The sequence below is a fragment of the Lissotriton helveticus genome, chromosome 7, assembly GCF_964261635.1.
Source record: "Lissotriton helveticus chromosome 7, aLisHel1.1, whole genome shotgun sequence".
NCBI classification, from domain to species: Eukaryota; Metazoa; Chordata; class Amphibia; order Caudata; family Salamandridae; genus Lissotriton; species Lissotriton helveticus.
In genome coordinates, this window is record NC_136068.1 from 488,755,035 (window position 1) to 488,773,349 (window position 18,315).

An 18,315-nucleotide genomic window follows, 5' to 3' on the forward strand; every position below is an offset into this window, starting at 1 on the left:
AAGGCGGTTATTTTCCGACCACCTGTCGCAGCAGCCACATTGCCCAGCATTGCGGTGGTGCCTGTCAGGCACCGCCATCGGGATAACGATATCCCTTTTTGCAGGTCATTTTGCGGTGGTGAACTCGCCATGAAACGGTAGGCAGATACGGATTTGGGGATCCGTAGCGGCCCCCCTTCAACCCTGGGCCTGGGGCAGGGGCCCTGTGGGGCACCTATGGTGCCCACCTACATTTCCCTGCACCATGTGGCAGGCATCGCATGGTGCCTGCAACGTAGAGCAGGGAAATGTTAAAAGGGCTTTTTTAACATTGCAGCGGGTGCTGCAGTCAGCAGCACCCGCCGCAATGTTAAGTGTGGCACTTGCGGCTGCCGTGGTGGAGGCCGCATTGTAATACCACCTGTGGGACTGCCACCTTGTAGGAAGGCCGTCCCACTCCCCGAGATGATGGTGAACGGACTGAAGTCAGTCTGCCATTGTAATGACCCCCTCAGTCACAGCCCTTCCTCACTGTTAGTAGAAAGCACGTGGGCAGCTACAGTCTACAGAAACTGTGCGTGGGCCTAGCGAGTCCAAGCTCCTCCTTAAACTCCATTAAATGTCTCCAGGACACCAAAACTGAAAACAAACCAGAAATGCTGGCCCTAGACTCATTCAGGTTGGGTAAATATTTTAATACTTAAAAAATTCTGTGCCAGAAAAGAACAGTCTTGCATGATTTTGCAAATTGTTGCATTCTCTAACTTTTCAGACTCAGCTGCGCACAGCCATAATGACTAGGGGTGGGCAGTCCGCGCGGAGTTTCACTCCGTTGAATTCTGCAAAGTTACATGAAATGTCCGTGGGATTTTGCGGAGTTCCATGAGCGGGTGGAAATTGGCACTTTGTACTGTTCTCTCTGATTTTTACTGCTGGGAGCTTGTTTTGCACTGTAAAATCAGACAGAACTGCACCATGCAGCATGCCAGAGGCTGCTGCTTCTTTGCTGTAGATTGAGTAGATTTTCAAACTTGAGCGGTAGCTTTCTCACTGCGAATGGTCACGGCCACCAATTTTTGCCAACTTACCTCTGGCACAGTGTGCGCATGAAAAAACTCCTCACGCGGTAGCTGGCTGATTTTGGCCAAAATGCTGCAAACTCCACAGCCAGAGCAGAACTTATTGCCCACCCATCATAATGACATTGACATGCCTAGGCCTGGTAGTTTCACTTGGAGAACGTAGTGACGAGACTAGAATCCAAGAATATCAGAGCATCTCGTATGTTCTCTTAAGAGCGGTCGACAGAAAGAATGCTGCCAGAAGACGGTGGACATACTGTGCTTGGGGTCCTCATGTCCCTCACCGCTGACATTAGTGATGAAATCTGGTGCAGTGCAGAGAGGTAATACATACGACGCACCATTGGAAAATAAGAAAGCCTCAGCTGGGACATGTTATCTACCCTACCTTTCTAGATTAGCCATACACCAATCACAATTTGTCTGAGCACACAGCTGAAAATAAAATACATTTTTAAATAAAAGAGTAAACGCCCTCTACTGGCCAAAAGAAAAGGTGCAAAGTAGAAGTCAATGTTCATCATTCTTTTACCATACATTGTAGGTTTTTTCACCTGTCCGCTGGGTTCATTGAGGATCTTTCAACTTGCAGTGTCAGAGGCTCTAGCCTACTTCTTGAGTGTTCCTCGAGATTTCCAGGACCGCAATTAAGCATCATTTCCCAATTGCAGCTGTACATCTTCGTCTCACTGCGCTATACAGGCTAGTCGAATCACAAACACAACCTTCTTTGAAAAGAAGTTTCTTCTGCTGCATTATTTTGCTTCACGGCTTCCAGATGACACCTGGCACTGGTGACCTATACTTCGCTTCAGTTTTTGTTTTTTAATTTTTTGACTCACTTCATTTGCACCGATTGTTAGTTCCATGTAGGTATTCTGCAGGGTTCTGTTCCAGGCCAATGTTAAGATGCCCAGACATCCACATGCAGATGGAGGTTTAAGTTCAATTATTAACCCGTTGTATGCTCATGACGAGCTCAGCTCGTCATGAGGCACGGTGCTCCGGTGGTCATGACGAGCTGAGCTCGTCATGAGCCATGGAACGCGCGCACGCTGGGCTAATTTCCCTGCTGTGCTGAACGTTCCACGAAAACGGGTCTGGTCATGACAAGCTCAGCTCATCATGAGCACACGAGCACTGTGCCTCATGATGAGCTGAGCTCGTCATGAGCACCGGGGCGCTGTGCGCGCCCCCCCTCCCACCAGCACAGCGGGGGAATAACCCCAGCATGCAAGGGGTTAAAGTAAATTACATGTAATAGCACCCCACCTGGAGCATGTTAACTCCAGCTCAGACCTTGTCCTCCTGAGCTCTTCTAAATGCCTGGTGGAATCCACTCTACCCCAGGGAACTAGATAACCAATGACTGAGTGGCAGCTCCCACGGTGAAGGGGTCCCCAAGCTCCAAGGGGCCCCCCTCAGCAAAAGTGCTAGTTGGGGGGCCAGGGAGGTGGGCCCTCAGTGCACTTTGCAGGGAGCCCCCTCAAGTTTTGTTATGCCACTGCATTGACTTTTGCTACTTGCCGGGGTAAGATAGTTTATATAAAACAAAAACAATGCCACAGAAAACAAGCCTATAGTTATGCACTTGCTGCATAAAAGGATGCCCATTTCATTCTGTACATTACATGTACGTTTTAAGTTCCCCATTTATTAAATAATGTCCTCCTATAGCACCTTGTTCTATTGAAAACATATTTGCATAAGAGCATTGTACTTTACATATTTAATATGTAAGTGTCTCACCAGGAGGCACTTTAAATGAAAGGTGCCAGACCCCTCTCTAAAATGCATTCTGCTTCCAATTCTGTTGGCGAATGAGTGCCTTCTTGAAGCAACTGTTGCTTTGAGAACAGTGTCTGATGTAAACATCAACTGTTGAAATGAAGCTTTTCCATGACAAAGATGGAACAATTGTCCACTTTCACCCACTGTATTCCAAAGGGGTAGGTTTTGAACCCCGCTGCAGGGAAGAACCTCTCGACTCCATCAGCTGAGCCTAGTAACTCAATCTGGGCAGAGGTATCACCTCTTGAATGGCTGAATGCAGCAGTCATTTGGTGAAAGATGAGCAGTTGATTGTTGCAAGGTGTCTTTTACTATATTGCACGCCTTATGGACAGAGCGTTGTAACATTGAGTCAGAAATGCTACTTTGTTGAAATCCTGAAATTATGCAGCAAATGGTGTAAAATGTAGCAAATACAGCACAACCATAGTTGCACCGTATGCCAACACTGCAGAATCGTGTAATTTCATTTGCACTGAATGTGTTTTTATTAAAGTATGTACATTTCAATGGATTAATTCTATAAGAAAAACACAATATTTAGATCTAGAAATCCATACTCACATTTACCCTTCAAAATGGTTATAGTGAATTTAAAATATATGACTGTTTACTGGGTACGGACTACTCAAGAATGGAACTTTTCGAGTGTTGTGCGGTAGGAAAATGTAGTGGCACTCACAGTGAAAGCCATGTTTGCCTATAACAAAAGAATCTGAAAGAAAATGAGAAATGCAGCATTTTCTCCCCCTTTCTCTCTCTTACAGCTCTCTGTCTTAATGTCTCAAAATGTAATTAATTTTTTTTTATTGTGATGTGTGAAATAGCTAATCTCTAGGAATGTAAGGGAGAAGCACTAAGTGATTTTAAAATACCCCTCACACACTATGAATCCCATAGTGTCATGCTTCATCATAGGGGTCTTCCCGTCCCTCTACGGGGCGGGCGTGCTTCGACCTACGACTACCCGGGAGCACTTGATTTTATGTGGATAGACTATGTGTGGTGTGGGTTGTGAGAGTGGTAGGGAGTGTGCTAATTTACAAAAAATAAGGTATTAAAATTCTCTGGAGTAGGTCGAAGCACGCACCACCCCGTAGAGGGACGGTAAGACCCCTATGACGAAGCATGACACTATGGGATTCATAGGGTGTGAAGGGTATTTTAAAAACACTTAGCTATCCCTAGGAATGTAAGGGAGAAGCACTATTTCACACACCACAACAAAATAAATAAATAAAATAGGATAGAATCTCATTGTTTATATACAGTCTTACTGGAGGTAGATTATATATATCAAAAACCTCTATACTCCCCCTTCTTTTGTTGTTTCAAAATGTAATTCACCTTCAATTTATAAATAATGATTTTACATGCATTGAGGGACTGGACCACCATTTTTTAGTAACAATGAGTTCCTGCCAGTGTTAGGTAGTTTAGTTAAAACATATACTTTGTTGCACTCAACAGATAAGAGTCTACATCTGCACCTCTATAATGAATGGTGGCCGCTTTCATGTCTGTGCCTCTAGGTGTAGTTTAAGACTTGTCTTCGGTTTTACATTTACCCTATATTCACACTACATGGCCTGAGGAAGCACCACTTTTTATCAAGAAACTGTCATGCAGAAAAGTATAGTACATTTCATATGTATTATGCATATGTCTCGCTATGAGATGCTTATATTTTAAAAAAAAGAGACCTAACGTGTTTTGGAAAACTTAAAGTGCTCTCATTCAATAGCTGGTGTTTTACGAACAGAGTTTTTGATGCAAGCATCACTTTAAACGAAGAGTGAAACAAAATATGTTCAAGGCAAAAAAGACCCGTGTTTCCTCCTCATCCAGTAAAGGGAGATGTTGACACCATTTCTCAAAGCTGTCACCTGTTTAGTACCGGACACAGCAATCAGAACCTGAATGATAACAATTCACTTTTACAAAATGTGCAGCCTTTTAAATACGTTTCAACCACTTAAGCTAAAACTAAATTTGTTTATGCAAACAGAAAATTATGCTGCCAATACTGGATTATGTGCAGGGGCACTGGAATTATCCAATTCTGGGGCTGTGACGTTTTCTGCATTACTATTTGCCACATTTGCCACATAATCCATCATCGACTGCATAATTTGCAGATCCCCCCCCCCCAAATTATTTCTAGCACAAATAGATCAAAAAGTTACTAAAAACGATATGACACGTTGCTGCGCAATAGAAGGCTATTCGCAAAGTCAACTGGTCACCTTGAAATTGCCTATTGCTATTTGAGTGTTAAATTGTTAACAATGTAGTGGAATCTTTGCCCAGACAGAGTTAACATGTGTAAAAAAAGACAAAGGAAATGCAGTAATACTGTCACAGGATGTGCTGTGTTATGCCAGGTAAATTGACTTTTCTTTCTACATTATTTTGTCAACCCTGTAGCATAATTTGCCCCCCCCCCCCCCTTGCTGCATAATTCCAATTGCCCTGATTTCATGGGGCAAATGCAACAATTCCCAATTTTTTCATAAAACACCACAGAATCGCACATTTATAATGTGGAATGGGACCTGCTTTGGGGAGCAGAGGCACTAAGAAGGTTCTGTGTCTATGTTCTTCAGGTGTCCATAGAGCACACTAGTTCTCTTGGACAGTATTACAAAATATAACATACCATGGATATTCCTGACACCCTGTTATCACTGCCAGAAGAGTAACACATTTGTGGAGGAGTTTATTAAACACTAGGTGATCTCTCGAGACCAGTTGAAAACATGTCCAAGCAATGCATCAACTCTGAAAGGCAACTAGTGAGGCAAGCATGGCTGGGTAAACATCATTTACAACGCGGTGTTTACGCCGCACGACCTTTACCACGCTGCCAATACAACGCAAGTCATTACTACGACTTGCGCTGGATGGCGCTGTTGGTTAAGGAATATTGTAATTTTATATTCCAACACCTTCCCTACTGTTACGTGGACTGGTGTTGGAATATAAAATTATAATATTCCTCAATCCGCGCCCTCCAACGCAAGTCATTGTAACGACTTGCAATGTAATAACCGCGTTGTTAAGTACCGCGATCTAAAAGATCGCGTTGTACTGACATACATCCGCATGGCTGCACCCATCTGGATTCACTGTGCAAATCAAAAAACAGCCGGACATGTTGGAGCACAGTGCCATGTCTCTGCTCCACACAAGCTTTTGTGAGAAACTTAAGTGCTATCAGATAATAATACTCCTGAAGCCTAGTCTACTGTGGAATGCTCCCTTCAAAGCCAAACTGATGGGCCTGGTTTAGCCTGTGTGGGACTCTCCTGGAAGACCTTGGAAGGGCAGTCCCCAGAGACTAAACAAAGGCTTGCAAAAACAAAATAAAGCTAAAGTATGATAAATTTGATACAATGCATGGCAAAGATGTTATAGTTTCTTGACTTTCTCAAAATATCTTTTCAATTTCTGTTTCTGGTTCTATTATTAAGTGGCAGGTTATGATTCCTTAATATCTGCAATAAAATACCCCCAAGCATACACTCTAACCCACAAAAAAACATAGAGGAATTTACTGCCGGCCGCAGAGATTGTGATGTCTCCTCCCTGAAGCCACATAATGCCTCAAGACCTACTCTTAGTTTTGATCTTGGATAAACTGTGTTATTTTCATATGTGCATAATAACTAAAAAGCTATCATGTCCCACTATGTTTTGACGACCAGCACCTCTCCTCCCCTCTTATAGTCCTCCTTTGGGAGGTCCTATACATTTGCATTTCCTGCTCTCTCAAATACCATTTCATTAAACAAAATCCTTCAATATGATAAATGTTCTTTTCATTGTCAGCTAATAGATCATTCAATAATAGCCAAATACCCTTTTAACATCATCACTTTCTAAAATAAGTGGAACAATTTCTAAAAATGATAGATTTACTCAGTGGCGTAACATAGGCCCCCGCAGCCACCGTGGTGCGGAGGGGGGACCCGAGCTCTGGGGTCCCCCTCAGCAGATTAACCTGGCCTGAGAGTTCCTGAGGGGGGCTCCTCCATGTAGGCTGCAGCCCCCCCCCCCTCATGTTTCGTAACGCTAGTGGATTTGGGAGACGACCATTACAACGCTGTCTTTACACCGCGCTACCATTACGACGCGGTCATCACAACGCAAGTCGTTACAACGACTTGCGCTGGATGGCGCTATATACTAAGGAATAGTATGATTTACTATTCCAACACCTTCCCTACTGTTACGTGGGCTGGAGTTGGAATAGTAAATCATACTATTCCTAAGTCCAGCGCCACTAGCGCAAGTCATTGTAACGACTTGCGTTGTGATAACTGCGTTGTAATGGTAGCGCGGTATAAACACCGCGTTGTAATGACATACATCCGTGGATTTACTGTGTTTGTGTGGGCTTCTCTACCGAATGTGTAATAGAGGTTTCAGTTTTGTTTAAAATAAAAAGTGGAGGGAATAAAAGCATTGGGCAGACAGAGAAGGAATTATAGTGTTTTTTTTTCCACTCCAAGGAGACACACAGACTTTGCTTTGCATGGGGTGAGGGCCATCTTATTCTCGTTGCATGGTCTATTGGCGACTCAGTCCATCCCATGTGAGTTGCAGTCTATCTTCTCTCTGAACCTGACTGACTTTATGTTCCTTCCACAGCTGGGCGGACGACGACAAATGATGAGCTGGAGGACATGCTGGAGAGCGGGAAACTGGCCGTCTTTACAGACGATGTGAGTAGGGTGCCTAAACATGCACGCAGTCCTCCAGTAACATTGACAGCAAGCGCAGGAGGGGGCATCGCTTTGTGGTTGTGTGGTTTACGGAGGCAAATAACTAACTTTGCCGGTCAGCCATTTTGGTATTTTCCTGGAGTGCTGAAGGCTAGGGAGCTTCTTTCCGAACAGGATGCACTGCCATGACTCAACCATGACGCCATTTCTTCCTGCAGTGTAGAGCTGGTTTCAACATTTTTGCCAGGGATGAATTTGATTTCCATATAGGTGCTGGAAATGTTTGCGAATCTGGAGTGTTGACACCCTTCCATAGTTAGCATCATTGAGAGACGATGAAAGGCCCATCTAATTAAAATATTCTTGAGTTGCCAACATCTCAGAGAAAATATAGAGGGGTTCCATTGAAAGGCAGCCAATAACACACTGCAACTCTTGTCTCTCCTGTTTGAAAGTAGAAAGCCAGATATTCATGCCTTTGTCCAGACAGAACAATCAAATCTAATAAATTGCCGGCATCCAATATTAGATTCACAGTAGAATCAAAACCCGAGGACCCGCCAATCTGCCAATGTCATTTGATGAAGACAAATGTTTCATCCATCTTGGACTAGAAACATTGATGGAAGCTGTATCTACCTCCTTGGAAGGGAGCCAGTTTCAAAACATAACTGTTGAAAATGTGAAAAGTGTCCACTCCAGTGAGAGTGTTTTAACCCCTTACCATCCAGCCTTAGTCATTGGCCAGGGCTTATGTTATTCTATGATGGAGGTTTCCACCAATCTGCTTGAGCAATTATTTAATAAATCAGGGGGCCGGATTCACAAATGTTTTTCCATACCTAAATTATATATTGGTGTGCACAAAGGCCCAGCGTGGTGGTAAATTGCACATCCTGGCTCACAAAATGAGGATCGGTGGAATTTTACAGCCATAAAGTGCACTTCCAGCTGTCAAAATTCTACTAGCATGGTAATTTTTCCTGCATTTTAAAATTTAGGGTTATGAATGGTAAACAATTAGATCTGGGAAGTTACCCTGCACAAGCATGTGAATTCTCGAATGTTTCCAGGTATTCATATATTTTGCAGGTAGGGTTCCACCCTGGCAACACATGCAATTTGACACCTCTGACAGGGAGGCGTTAGGGATGCCTGCTTACCAGGGGAACAAGTGAAGGCTTATATTGCAAATATTTTCTCTATTGGGAAATACATTTGATTTCATAGTCAGGCTTTCACCCAGAGCAGCAAGAGAAAGGCAAACAAGGAAGAAAGAAGGAGCAAGAGAAAGTTAGGAAAACAGTGACAAAAGGAGAAAGAATGATTGAAAAAGAACCTGCAAAGAGTGATATAAAGACACTTTTTTTTTAAATTAAGTACTGATGCACAGCCAAATGCAAGAAAAGGTTCCCTAGTAGACAGGATATGAAATGGGTTCTGTGCCAGAGCACATCCCTGGTACAAGCAAGTCCGAAAAAAATGAATTTAACTTGCCAGTAATATAATCTGGTTGTCATGTAAAGCGCTCTAATGCACTGAAAAATTAAAATAAATAAAACCCCCCACTGACCTCTGCAAATCAGCAGCAGTTGTCAGGTTGTCTCGCAGGGATATCTGATTCCTCCTCCTGACACATTCTGGCATGGCAGGCTGGCTTGTGTGCCCTCATGCTTGTCTTCTTGCAGTCCTGAAAAACTTGCCAATTTGTAAATCAAACGCGAAAGATGGTGGCAGACTTCCAAAGAATACGAATATCAACAGAAATGTCGATAGGCACTGCACTTGAAATAAAAAAAAAACCACAGTAGCAGCACCTTCTAGGATGGTAACCACCCCAGACCCATTTTTTTACACTTTATCTTGCTCTTGGGTTGCCTGTCGTGCCGGGTAGCCATGGTCGCACTTTGTGCATCTCACCGCAGACGGTGACTAGGAAGTCTCCTCATAAAGATATGAAACAAACAAGTGAGACTGTGATGCCTATGGAGGCCCAGCCAGGTGCCCCTTACATATAACATAATCTGTCCAGTGGTGCTTGCAATAGAGCAGCATTTGTTACAAAATGGTGGAATGGAGGGCTGGCTGCATGACAGCTGTCCTGCACAGCACAGGTTTATGAACATGGTCACTTTCAGAGAGTCTAACTGTTAATCATCTGATTAGGTGTGTCCTCGATCCCCTTGGTCTGCAGGGGGGTAAACATGTAAACACGTATTTAAAGGAATTGGGTCGAATTCCAGAACAATTTCAAACAGATTCTTATAATTTTTGGAAATATTTAAAAAAATAACAAAAAGGAAGTAGCATGTCGTCTAGCAATGCTTAATATATATAGAGAGAGAACCAGAAGTCCTATACACTGTTTTTATGATGATGATAATTTTTAAGGTTGCAACACTTTATGGACAATACAAACTTGATTTGAGCTTACTAAGTGTAGAATAAGGATCAATGGTTTTTAACCTCCTATTAACTTTTTTGTTTGTTTTGTTATTAGGACGCTCTAAGTAAGTAAAATAGGTTGTTTAGTGTAATGGTTTGACTAGTGTATTTGAATAAGTAAAGTAAACTAGCTGTGTAATGTAAAAATATGGGGCTGTGTTATACATAGAGCGGGCTGACACTGTTTGTACACGGTGAACCTCTAAGTAGGTGTACCATGCTCAAACTGGCAAAGTATAACCTGTTACACAAAATGCGATTCCCCACATTAGTGAAAGATAGAGATGCTGCTCTGGCTTTCACAGTGCAGGCAGCACTAGGTCGCATTTTAAAAGGCGAGGAGAGCTCCCCCTGTAGGTGGGTTCAGTGAGTAACTGCACTGGCTGGATGCTTGGGGACTGCCATGGGGGCCCCCTTTCCCTCTTTGCAGATGTCGCCCAGTGAGGGCACACTGACTGTGCCCCACCTCTTTGTGGCACACAGTCCTGTGCGCTGGCCTCATTTCTATTACAGAAGGGACCCACAAGGGGAATACATTCAAATATTTATTGTCCAGGAGCACACAATTTGGTCAAATACGGAGAGCGAGATTGAAAACCATGTGTTATGCTTCCATTTTCCACCTTGCCCTCTAGACCACAACTCTGGTGAGGGTGGTTTTGACAGCAAGGACCAGGGACAACCCTCCCTGGGAAAATGTCATGACATACTTGCCAAGTCTTATATTGCAGTATTTATCTTCAGCCTATTTTGGTAAAATGGTAAAGCCCCCAGATCATAGGCCAACTCTTCTGATTAGATGGGAAAAATGCTACTCAACCACATTTAGAGGTGTGTGGTGTATTCGCATCCCACAGTCCCCCAGTAAAGTGTCAACCGTGTTGGGTGTCCGATCATAGTATAGTATTTTTTTTATGCTAACTACCTTAATTATGCCTATTTCTAAGTCCTCCCAGTATCTGCAGAGATTAAAGACAGAAGCCATTTGTAAGACCTCATGGCGGTAACAGGGCGATATGCATGGTCGATACTGTTGTTTACTATTGTCGTCCTTGACCCTAAAATACCATTTATCTCCAACTGCCAAACCAAGTCATTCCCTTTGCACCTTTAACTTGCATTGGACAAGGGTAGTAGATGTGAGCACAGAAGGCCTATACCAAGAGATGGTAGAGGGATTAGAATATAGTTACAATATTGCACAGTAATTACCATCTGTAATCTTATTGTCAAAATTAGAGCTATTAGAGAGACTAGTGACCTTAATAGAGCAATGACTCATAGACCCCTCAGTAAGTATTTTCTGATGGCTGCATACATGTGTAGTGTCACCCTGTGTGGAAAGTGTCCCCATGCACACAAAGGAGCGAATTTGTTAAAATGTAGCTCAACAGAGTGCTGCAACTAAGGTTGCTGCACTACAGTGCGCTAGGGGAAGAGAGCATCAGCGAGCCATTTCTGCGAAGATAGGGCACTGATGCTCTGTTCCGCTGCTCTGGTACACAAATAGGCTGCCTAGCGCCACACAAATACCTATGCACCCTAGTAAAAAGTGTGATATCTAGCACTGATTTGTACTAGAAAGTGTATCCTTTGTGCACAAAATACTACGTTTAGACTAACCTTAAAGATTTTGACCTATTTAATGTGTTCTGTTGTACAGTACAGCACACATGCAATGTGAGAAAAGTTTGGAGAAATAAAAACATTTCTGCTTGTAAGTGCCTGCCTCAAGGAGGCATTGTTTCTTGTTGCAAAGCCCTGTCTACCAGTTTTAGTAGATAGGTTTTGTGTCCACAAAAATGTGGGTAGTAGCACGGGAACGCCCAAGTAGCGCCCATGGGAAGCCGCTTGACGCAAAGTAGCACAAAGCAGCACAAACGCTATTTGCATTACTGAAAGGGCACTTTTCCAGTATAAAAAACGTTTGCACTGGAAAGTAAATACTTTATTAACACTTGAGCCGCCTTGCATCACTATGAGGTGATGCAAAGTGTTGATATAACAGCACCAAAGAGTTCTGTCAAGTGATAATGGAAAGTTTGCCATGTTCGCTGTTACAAGATGTCCTTCACTGCCATCTAGTTGCTGTATCACACTGTCACAAGCTTGGCAGTTGGGAGTTGGGCTGACATTGTGTGATTGGCAGTGTCGGTGCCCCGTTGCCCCTTCCAGAGCGCTATCTTTCATAAAGCATACTATGTAACTGACGCAAAAACTACAGTTGATGGACAGAATGCAGAACAATGCCATACATTACCCCCATTACAGAGATCTGGGCCGGAATCTATTGTTTCTTTGCTCACCATGCCATTCCAGTTTGAACCCAGCAATATTCAAATCAGTCTTAACCCTGTGCCTCATGGGAACAGAACAGTCCATCCCGAACTGCCAAGCCATGTCTTCCCTGGACTGACAACAAGCATCCTAGGACCGGTTTTGGGGTTTCACCCCTCTTCAGCCAAGATAGCTTGATTCCAGTGGTATTCCAACATCATCACCAGCCTTTTGGAGAATCTTCCAACTTCCCAACAGGCTAGCATCGGTCTGCACTACATGGGAGGCAATCATGGCCACCATACACGCGGTTTCCTCTCAGAGGGAGGGATTTACGCACTTGGCTGCTTGCCAACAGCAGCGGATCGGCTTGCTTCATGCAGCTCTGTTTCTCTTGGCTCGACTGGTAATGAAATTTCATCAATTAAAGATAACAACAAGAAAACAAATCTCCTTATCTCGATTTCTCACCTCATTTATAGGGACCGAAAAATGCTATACATGGTCAGTAATCACATTACTTCACAAGTGTGGTGCTCTGTTCAGAGCAATGCAGCATTTCCACGTCACTGAAATGCGGCAATACTGCATTTCATCGCTGAAAAGGCTGACTGCTACCACCTGCAAAAGGCTAGTGGTAATGAATTTGAACATAAAAGAAGAAAAGTAATGTAAAACCTGATTACTGCTAGTTATTTGCCATTTCTGAGCATTAAAGCGTAAATCAGGATAATATGCCATACCAAATACGGTGACAACATTATTGGAGCTGGGTATCATCTGTGATTTACTGCTACCTTTTGTGCAACAATCCCTGCACCAACATCGCCGTAACTAGTGGTGTCTGTTACTGCACCCAGTAATTACCAGGTGCAATAAAGTGTGACCCCTAAATACATTTCAGCAGATCGAATGAGCCAAAATGTATTTGTTAAAAGACCCAGCAAAAGCTAGACATGCAGATTTTAGGGTGAAAAGCAGTGTTTTAAATGGGCCGGTACTCACGGGTACGGCGTACCGGCACTTTTCAATTTTCTCTCCTGGAGTACCAAAGTTTCTCCCTATACAGGAAGAGTACTAGTACTCACAGGGTTGCAGCAGCAGTGCAGCTGTTAGCTTCTCCTGGACTTTTATTAAACATTACGTCACCTGATTGGCAAACAGAGAGCAAGCTCTGCTGCACAATCACCCGCTGCAGCAAACCAATCAGTAAATTTATTGTATGCAGCCAGCGAGCTCCCTATTCAATTGCAAACCAGATTAGGAAATGTATGACTTGAAATCCTGTGTAAAAGAGGGTAGAAAACATTGCAAAAGTATTGAAAATGGAAAAGAAACAAGATTGGCTTAACTGTATTCATGAAACAAGTATTTGCATAGCTAATAGGTCTCGCCTTTTGGACCTTATATGTGTAGCTGTGCAGCACGTTATCCTGACTGTTGTGTTGCCTGAGATTTAAGAGCTATACATTTACTACATACTTTTCTTACAGGCAGAAATTGCCAACACTCCAATATAAAATGTTAATAAACAAGCATTTGCAATGCAATAGGTCTCGCATTTACCAGAGTTTGAGCTGTTGGCTTTGTAAATGATAATGCCTTTTTATTTATGTTTTGGTTTTTAAAACATAAATAAAAGGCATTGTCATTTAGAATGCCAATAGCTAAACACTCACAAATGCGATACCTGTTGCATTCCAAATTGTGTTTAGAAAACTCATGGAATGCATTTGCAGGGGCTCACTGTGATTGATGGCCGGTATAAGGAGGCGAGATATAGGACGGGCACTTTATAGCTAATGTTGTTACAGATGCATTTGAACAGAATGCTGTCACTTGATGGGAGTTTATTTTTGTATATAAACTAACAGGAATGATTTATGTTTCGGTTTTTAAGTACCAAGGAAAATGCGTCCTAAAAATGCATTCCATGTTGGGAAAAAAAGAAAAGCAAAACAGAAATCTAAACTGTTAGTTTATTTTAAAAACCGTCAGGTGAACGTGCTGTGTTTATAAAGCACATTGAATGCAAGAAATGCATTGTGGGGGCTCACTGTGATTGATGGCCGGTATAACAAGGCCAGGAATGCCTCTTTCGGTGCAGCAGGGTAAAACGACGAAGTTGGAGGAAATAAAAGCAAGCGCCCTGAACCTCCCACCCAATTCTGGAGGGTTGGAATGTAAGATCCCTGCCATATCAGTAGGTGACCCCAGTCAGTTTCTGAAAAAGTAAACATGCAAAGCAGGCATTTATTTTTTATTTAATAAAATGACAACAATGTCGTGCACACGTTTAAAGAGGCTCCTACCTGAAGGGTCGAGTGCAGAAGTGGAGGACGTGCTGATAAAAGTGAGTGCAGACGGGGTGGATGTGCCGATGGAATTTAGATAATTAACCGCACTAACGAACTCCCGTAGGGTGAACCCGACATTTAAAAACACGGGCAGAAAGACATAGGCGGAAAAAAACAATTACAAGTGATAAGGAAAGGTTACCTGTGTCAGAGAGAGATTACAGCCACACTGTTTAGTGTCCCATGAAGCCCATCATGCACTGTAAAGGAGGCGGGAGAGCCGCGGAGTAATAAAGGTTCAGCAACTTCTCCTCCACAGGAGGCGATGATAAATCTGTGTGCGTCTTCATGCACAAAACAAAAAGGGTGGAGGGGGCAGGGGAGGAGGGGGCAGGGGAGGAGGGGTCCGGGGAGGAGGGAAGGGCCAGAGGGACTTGATGGGAGTGGTGGGGGGGAGGGGGAGGGTATAGAGAGGGAGACAGAAGTGGAGGACGTGCTGATAAAAGTGAGTGCAGACGGGGTGGATGTGCCGATGGAATTTAGATAATTAACCGCACTAACGAACTCCCGTAGGGTGAACCCGACATTTAAAAACACGGGCAGAAAGACATAGGCGGAAAAAAACAATTACAAGTGATAAGGAAAGGTTACCTGTGTCAGAGAGAGATTACAGCCACACTGTTTAGTGTCCCATGAAGCCCATCATGCACTGTAAAGGAGGCGGGAGAGCCGCGGAGTAATAAAGGTTCAGCAACTTCTCCTCCACAGGAGGCGATGATAAATCTGTGTGCGTCTTCATGCACAAAACAAAAAGGGTGGAGGGGGCAGGGGAGGAGGGGGCAGGGGAGGAGGGGTCCGGGGAGGAGGGAAGGGCCAGAGGGACTTGATGGGAGTGGTGGGGGGGAGGGGGAGGGTATAGAGAGGGAGAGGAGGAGAGACAGGACAGGGGGAAGCAGCAGAGACACGGCGGGTAAAATAAACAAACACGGCTGGCAGGGGAGGGGGCGGAGAGGGGAGAGGTGCGACACGGCAGTAGGAGGAGGAGGGGGGAGGAGAGTAGGGGAGGCACGGCCTAGCGGCAGGCAGGCAGGGGAGGAGAGGAGGAGGGGGGAGGAGAGTAGGGGAGGCACGGCCTAGCGGCAGGCAGGCAGGGGAGGAGAGGAGGAGGGGGGAGGAGAGTAGGGGAGGCACGGCCTAGCGGCCGTGCAATCAAGTAGTGAGGGGGCGGAGCTGGGGGAGGCTGTGAGAGAGAGTAGGCAAGGCAGGCGGCTGGGGGCATGTGCACGCGCTTTTAAGCTCAATGCACATGCGCATTGAGCTTAAAAGTCACGGGCACTGCAAGGAATCGCCACGATTCCTTGCAAGTTAGATAAAGTCTGGATGAGCCCCTATAGTCTCGCTTGCTCGATGCGCATGCGCATCGACAGGCGAGACCTAAAAAGTCACTAAAAACAGGTTGTACCACATTTAGATTCAGAAACAGATCAGAAAAAAGCGAGGTTTATGTTTTTCGTTCAATAAACAAATGCTTTAATTATACTCCATGATCTGACTTGTCTTTCCCCTTAGCTACTGGCTCTGGCAGCAGGTGTTGTAATGTCAGAACTCAACTGTAATAAGTGATTACAGTTGAGTTCTAATGTAAGTTCTTTGTAATTGGTGACTAGGTGCGTTGCAAGTCACTAAATATAAAGAAAGCAGAAATGCAATATTATACAGGGATTGAAGAATTCCATGTATTATAAGAATATTGCAGTTCATTGAGTAGTTTCATGGCCATATAGAGGAATAAGGCTAAAAGTTGAGTCCCTTTAAAAGGTCATAGAACTTGAAGGTGACTTCCAATATCGTTACAATGAATCTCAGGAAGTACTTTATTCCTACATTTTATTTATTTATTTATACATTTATATATATTTATATATTTATTAATACATTTATAAATTTATTTATACATGGTCACACCATCTTAAAGATTTGTCGAAGCTTGAGAAGCAGAGACGTATACCATGACAGGGTCCAGGCCAGGTGGCTCAATTTCTTTGAAAGCACAAAGCGCTGTAAATCTGCACTGGGAGCTAGGCTTGAATCTTGGCATTGGCTCCAAAACCTATGATCTGAGTAAATCACCTAATCACCCTGTGAAAACATGAATCATGTTAAGCACTTCAATACTTTCGGGCCAAGCATGCGCTAGAGGGGAAAGATGTTCCAGGCACAAGTGGGAGTGGTAGGGGCTGCAATGCCTCATGTGCTCCACGGAAACCTGCCAGATCAGCATTGCAATGAAAAATAAAAAACAAATAGTGACCCCGGGTAGGTGTGGGTGGGCATGCAGTGACACTGCAGGAGGAGGGAGGGACAAATGCTGCAATGAAAGTAAAGCAGCTACGGGCACCAAAGCTGAACACATGCAAAGAGTAACATGAGCAAGAAACAAAGAAAAAAATATAGTCCCACAAAATGATCAGATAAAACAACTAAAGCATAAAGGTACAAAAAGAAGGGACAAAGAGGAAGAATTCACTGAAGCAAGCAAGCATTTTGGAAGGACGATCCAAGTAACAAATAAAAAGCAATGGGTGGGATGTAAGCCCACAAAGTTTATACAACAGGTCTCGAAGAGACAGCGCAAGCCCTGTTGGGGCTCGACCTAAAAAGCTGAAACAAATAGCTACAGAATTCCGAGCTGCCAATCTCACATGAGAAAGAGAGGGAGGAAGCTAGAGTGATGCAGAAACAGGAGGTAGTGAGAGGTAAAGACAGGGAAAAGAGATTAAAGAACCTCTAGAAAGACAAGAGTAAAAGAATGAAGAAAACAACTGAGGGAAGGTAGGGAGAAACATAGGAGAAGTAGAGACAGGACAGGGGACAGTAAGACATACAACGCAAATGAGAGAAAGGGAGGGAAATATATGGAGGGAGAAAAACAGGTGTAAGATGTGAGAGTCAGAAAGAAGGAGTTGACATGGGAAAGGTTTAGACATGTGAGATGGATAAAAGGCAAGGAGTGAGATTAAATGGCCATGGTAAAGGGGCGATTCACAGGTAGATGAAAGAGCATTACCGAGGCACTCGTAATTGCTGGCATGATATCCGAATTTATCGGTGCGATAAATATCAAAATGCCTTTCAGGGCACTCTTAATCGTGGTTTTTGGTAAAGCGAGTTTTCTCCCCTTTGTTAAAGTAAAAAAACAAGAGCACAAGAGCCTTTGCTGAGGTTCTAGCAATCACCTTTGTGGTTTACATTAAATCGTGCGTGTCCTTCGCCCAACAGGGAGGCGGCAGCAAGCGTCCTTTGGAAGCCCGCTGATAGCATCCCTTTCACTCCCCGGCTCCCTGCTGGCGCATTCTGATCCAGTGACTGTAATGACCCTGCAGAGAACCGCTGTCACGGGCTCTTTAAAATTCTGTCTTTTTTCCAGTACCTGGAGAGACATACTGGAGCTGTCCCTTTGCAGCCCTTGCAGCTCGACAGAGACAGGATGGTAATCTTTCTTTGCAGAACGGGCACTCCTCTCAAGATACGAGGGTTGTTCTTATACAGTCCAAGCACTCCGCCGCTGTATTGTCTCTGCTGCACCGCAGAGACATAAGGGCCCTGGGCCTCATTTATGAGGTAGTGCGTCACCAGCAGCGTAAAAAATGTGCCTTGTTGCACCATATTTACAAAGTGACGCATCTAGGTAGATGCGTGACTTTGTAAACCCCTGCG

General features: G+C 44.0%; 1 protein-coding gene across 1 annotated transcript in view; it reads left to right on the top strand.

Annotated features, from left to right (window-relative positions):
• The window catches only part of LOC144768660 (syntaxin-1B-like), a 311,508-nt gene that overhangs the window by 236,641 nt on the left and 56,552 nt on the right, over positions 1-18,315 (top strand). Inside the window, exon 7 of the mRNA XM_078652480.1 lies at positions 7,506-7,579. Coding sequence (XP_078508606.1) covers positions 7,506-7,579 — 74 coding nt within the window. The remainder of the gene's footprint in view (positions 1-7,505; positions 7,580-18,315) is intronic.